The sequence below is a fragment of the Passer montanus genome, unplaced genomic scaffold, assembly GCF_014805655.1.
Source record: "Passer montanus isolate IOZ18808 unplaced genomic scaffold, ASM1480565v1 scaffold7, whole genome shotgun sequence".
NCBI classification, from domain to species: domain Eukaryota; kingdom Metazoa; phylum Chordata; class Aves; order Passeriformes; family Passeridae; genus Passer; species Passer montanus.
Window position 1 is genome coordinate 5656515 of NW_024372147.1, and position 4897 is coordinate 5661411.

At 56.7% G+C, this 4897-nt stretch overlaps 1 protein-coding gene across 1 annotated transcript; it reads right to left on the bottom strand.

The window, feature by feature from the left end:
• Nucleotides 1–1412: 1412 nt before the first annotated feature.
• On the bottom strand, nucleotides 1413–2429 carry FOXB2 (forkhead box B2). Its single transcript, XM_039729936.1, has one exon. The coding sequence runs from the start codon at nucleotides 2427–2429 to the stop codon at nucleotides 1413–1415; it is 1017 nt and encodes a 338-aa protein (XP_039585870.1).
• Between the last annotated feature and the right edge of the window lie 2468 nt (nucleotides 2430–4897).

A 4897-nucleotide genomic window follows, 5' to 3' on the forward strand; every position in this document is an offset into this window, starting at 1 on the left:
TCCCTCCTTTCACACCTGAACGCCGGCGCTTCGCCCGTGAGCTGCGGGCAGAGACCGCCGTGCCTCTATAGCAGGCAATTTACCCCTAAGAGATTTCTTTCCTTTTCTTCCCCTTGTCTTGCCGCCGAGAAAACTTTTGGATACTTTTATCAGTTTGGTGAGGGGGAGCGAAAATTTAGGCTACAAGCACACATTTCTTAACCAATGTGAAAGGCGAGTATTCTAAATAGCAGCACCAGCAGAAGCAAATGGATGGATTTACTTTAATGAGCATTGGTGTACAGCGGGGCAGACAGGGTATGGCAGCAATCACTCACAAATCAGCCGGGAATCATCAGCCCACCACGTCAATCTCTGACTTCTGATTCCTCTGCACAGACTTCTCCTCTATTGGAAGGTTGTTTTCAGTAAAGTGCTTTTGCCGAATAACTTTTAAACCATTTTCCTGTTGTCTTCCCCCACTTTCCCCCGTCTATTTCACTCTCCACCCTCTCCCCTTCCCCCGCAGATTTTTGCGTTCACATTCACGTGGAAGAAACGCCAAGCAACACGTACAAAATAGTGGTGTCTGTGAGCGGTGAAGGGTGATGTGAAAAGCACAATCTACGAATCGCCGGGCTGTTTTTATTTTAATGAGAAACTAGGGAATTCGGACACTCATATAGAGTTTGAGAGGCCAGGTCACACTTCAGTCCCTTCTAAGGTACTATAGGATGGATTATAAAAGTGTGAAGGGGAAGCGCAAGCGGTCGTTAGTTAAAGGAACCCTTCGCCGTTAGTTCCGTTGTCATTTAAATTCCCACTACTTAATCGAAATATTTAGCGTTTACTCTTTAAGCAGCAAGCATTACAGGTCGTGGGGCCCCGGAGCTCGCCAGGGTCTAAGTAACCACTTTGCCTACCCCTTTCACAGTAAGATCTACAGGACGGTGGAGCAGCGGTTTTCTGTCTCTCGTGGAAGAGGGAGAAGCAGACTTCAGCAGGGGTTTTATCCTTCCGCTTTCCCTATTCGCCGGCCGACTGCAGCACCTCTCGGAGCTCGGGTTTCGAGGGGCCTCCGCGGTGACTGCCCGGGACAGGGGCTCGGGGGGAGCGCAGGCTGCATGGCCGCCCCGTGCCTCAGGCTGGCGGGGCGGCGGGGAGAACTTCGCTCTCGGCCCTTTTCTCCGAGCCAGCCCCTCCGGCCCCGGCTGTGATTTTTCACATCGCCTCTCCGCCACTAATGACATTTTACGACGATAAAAGGTCTTACCTGCGACCTGGCTCTCAAATAATCTGATAGTACACGATATAAACACAGACACCAGCAGGGGTATAGTCATGAGGTCGATCGGGTTTCCGCAAGCATGCCCTGGATCCCCCGTCCACTCCCCCGGGACCCTGGGCCTCTCTCCGCTCCGAGCCCCTGCTTTTTAGGAGTGCACCAGGACGGAGTGGAGGGAGCTCTTGCCCTCGGTGTTGTTGCTCGCGGTCTGTTCCAGCAGCGATGCAGCGGCCGGGGAAGCGGCGGGGCAGATCTGCGAGGCGGCGACCGTGAGAGCCGGGATGGCCGAGGCAGAGGGCAACGCCGGCGCCGGCTTGATGGGCACGGGGACGGCAGGCATGGTCTGTGCCGGCGGGTGGCAGAGCGCCTTCACGGGCATGCCGAAGGGTCCGTAGTCGGGGGACACGGGCACACCGGCCACGGAATCCATCACCCCCACGTGCGGCCACACGGAGCTCACCACGCTGCTGAGCTGGCTGGGCACCGGGTAGCCCAGGTGGTGCATCACCGAGGCCAGCGGAAGCCCCCCGGCCTGCAGCACACCCTTGTAATCTCTGCCGATGATGTTTTCGATGGCGAAGGGATGCTTGAAGCCTGAGGGCTGGCTGCTCCCATAGGGCGAGAACTGCGGCAGCCTTCCCACCGCGGCGGCGGCCGCGGCCACGGCAGCGTCGGAGCCCGCCAGCCCCGGCACCTTTCCCGGGGGAGGCGGCGGTGGCGGGTGCGGGTGGAAGTAGTGCACCATGTGCGGGGTGGGCGCCGGGGGCTTGCCGGGACCGCCGCCGCCCGCCCCGCCGCCGCCGCCGCCGGGCAGGTGATGCTCGGGGCGCAGCACCTTGAAGCGTTTGCGGCGGCGGAGGAAGCTGCCGTTCTCGAACATGTCCCCGCAGTCCGGGTGCAACGCCCAGAAGCTGCCTTTGCCCGGCTGGTCGGGTCGCCGCGGGATCTTGATGAAGCAGTCATTGAAAGAGAGGTTGTGGCGGAGGGAGTTCTGCCAACGCTGCGTGTGCTCCCGGTAGTAAGGGAACCGCTCCATAATGAACTTGTAGATGTCGCTCAGGGGCAGCATCTTCTCGGCCGAGTGCTGGATGGCCATGGCCGTCAGGGAGATGTAAGAGTAGGGCGGTTTCTGGTCGCTGTACGAACTCTTCCCCGGCCTGGGCATTGCCTCCCCGCCAGAGCACTCCCGCGGCCGCACGATCCCGCCGCTCCGGGCTAGGCACCGCTCAATACCGCGCACGGCGGGCTTGGGATCCGGGGACTTCACTGCCCTGCCCTGCCGCCGCCTCTACATCCTCGGCGCCACCTGCCCCGGCCACATGCGACAGCGACCTCCCGGCGACCGGCCAGCGAGCTTCCTTCAGCAGCCTCTCCCCGCGGGACACGCTTACCTAGCTGCCCCTCAGCTTTCGGGAGAGACAGCTGCCGCCCAGGCCGCGGGGACTCGGGGGCTACGTGCCAGAAGGAGGTCCCGGCCCCGCTGGCGTGCCGCTTTTCTCCTGGAGGCTGCTGAATCTCCCGGGCTTCCCCCCTGCAGCCTGGCACACTCGGCTGGAGTTGATGCTCCTCAGGCACCAAGGGCTCGAGAGCATGAAATTACCTCGGACGTCGGCAGAGACGGGAAAGAAGGAAATAAAAGCATCCCTCTCACCGCTCAGTCTGGCGTCCCCTTAAAAGTTTGCGGCAGAGGCGAGCGCCGGGAGGCGGCGGGGAGAGGAGGCGAGCGGAGCGGCGACCGCCGTGGCTCTTGGCGGGGCTTGCGCGCTCCGGCGCGGTTTTGTAATGGTGCCCGAGTCGCGAGACCCCCGCAGTTCCTGCTCTCTTGCTATCACATGACAGCCGCTTGGGGACTTGACGTCTCATGGAAAAGAAGCGAGAAACGGCTCCCGATTCCCCTCTCACTCACATCTCCTTATCAGGGTGAGGTGGAGCCAGGGGGCTGAGGAAACTCCGTAGGAGACCGAGATCCGCTTTCCATAGGGCAGGAAACAGTGGCCCGAGCAGGAAAGCTTCCCCCTCCCCTTCCACTCCAGCTTCCCTCCACCCCTTTCATAGCCCGTCTCTCCATTCTCTTCCTTCTTGACCCCTCGCTCCCGCACAGCCCGGCTTATAGCAGTAGGCGCGAACGCCGACCGAGGGGACCTCACCACTGGGAGAAGGAAAGCAGGAACAGACCTTTCCTCGTTCCCATGGTAAGTAGAGTCAATCGCCCTGGAGAAACGGCCCTCGGGCTAGCCCCGCGAAGCGGGAAACACAGGCCCTGTGAAATAATTTTCTGTCTTTCCTGTCATTATGTTTAAGAAGCTACACAAAGACTAGCGCAAAACCAAGAGACAAAAAATCCTACCCTCTCCTCTCCAAATCGTTGCTGCCAATTCTTGCTACTCGCCACGATGCGGCTCATAGAAAACACGTAAAGAACCAGCCAAAGCATCATCTGTGCGCTTACAGACGGACTACTTAGCGCCAGTGTTGGTTTAGACCGGCTCGTTAGTAGGAATCAATGAACAGTGCAACAATTCCTATCTATTCTCCCAACGTACTGCATTATATTGAGTAGGCTGTAGATTTGAGCGAGAAAAAGGGAAGATTACTTGCTTAGCTGCCGCTAGAGTTGGAAGAAACACTACTCAACATCAGTACCTCGGAATACAATTAGCAAGATGCTATAAGAGGTGCCAGCGTAAAAATTACTAGTCCGACTTCTATGGCCTGAACTAACGAATAGGTCGAAAGAGCCTTGCTATATATAAAGCTATGTATGGAAGAGCTTTTTTTGAGCCCATCCTTCCAGGTGCTGCGCTGGGTCAGACCCGCCCGGGGGTGCGTGCCACGCGGGGACGGCAGCTGCAGCAGCGCTGTGCAGAACCCGACCGGCGGTACCCCCCGCGCCCCGCTTCTGCCGCCGGGGAGCTGGCTTGGACACCAAACTTGAAACTTGTTTGTCTGCCTCCAACTCAGCTGTTGCAGGTAGAAGTGGTGAAGGGAAGCTTTTAAATATGTGCTTATAATCTCTTTTAGGGCGCAAAGGAAAAGGCTGATTTTAAACCCACTCTCAAGTAATGTGTATTTAACAGTTTTATACCTGACCAAGGTCAGCCAAGTGAAAAGCATAATCAAAGGTAAAGCAGCAGAAAAAAGCAGCCACATTTCTGCCAAGACAAACTTCCCCAGAAAGCGCATAGTTTTAAAGAAACTTTCAGATTATTATCTAAAGCACACACCTTCCTCTGAGAAACTAGGAGGCACGGTGGAAGCAGCATTAATATCATGCATCTTGAGAAGCTAATTCCCGTAATGCCCGCATGACGAGACCCAACATTTCAACATCTTTCCTGACGTGTCTATACATTTTCCCCCAAAACATTTTATTCCTGTTTTACCACTTCGTCCTGTCCTAACAGTTTAAAAGCCCTACTCCTACCCTAAAATCCTGGATTTTGAAGTCATTGTTATTGTTTGCCTCACCTCACCAGTTAACAACCCGGCGCTCCCCCCCCCGCAGGACGTGTGTGAGAATTTAGCCTGGCCCTTTCCCACATTTACTCTCTTCATATCCACTGCAGCCCGATTTTATTTTTCACGGGAGAATAGATCCATCCCTGAAGACCGGTGAGACCCGAAAGGAGCTGT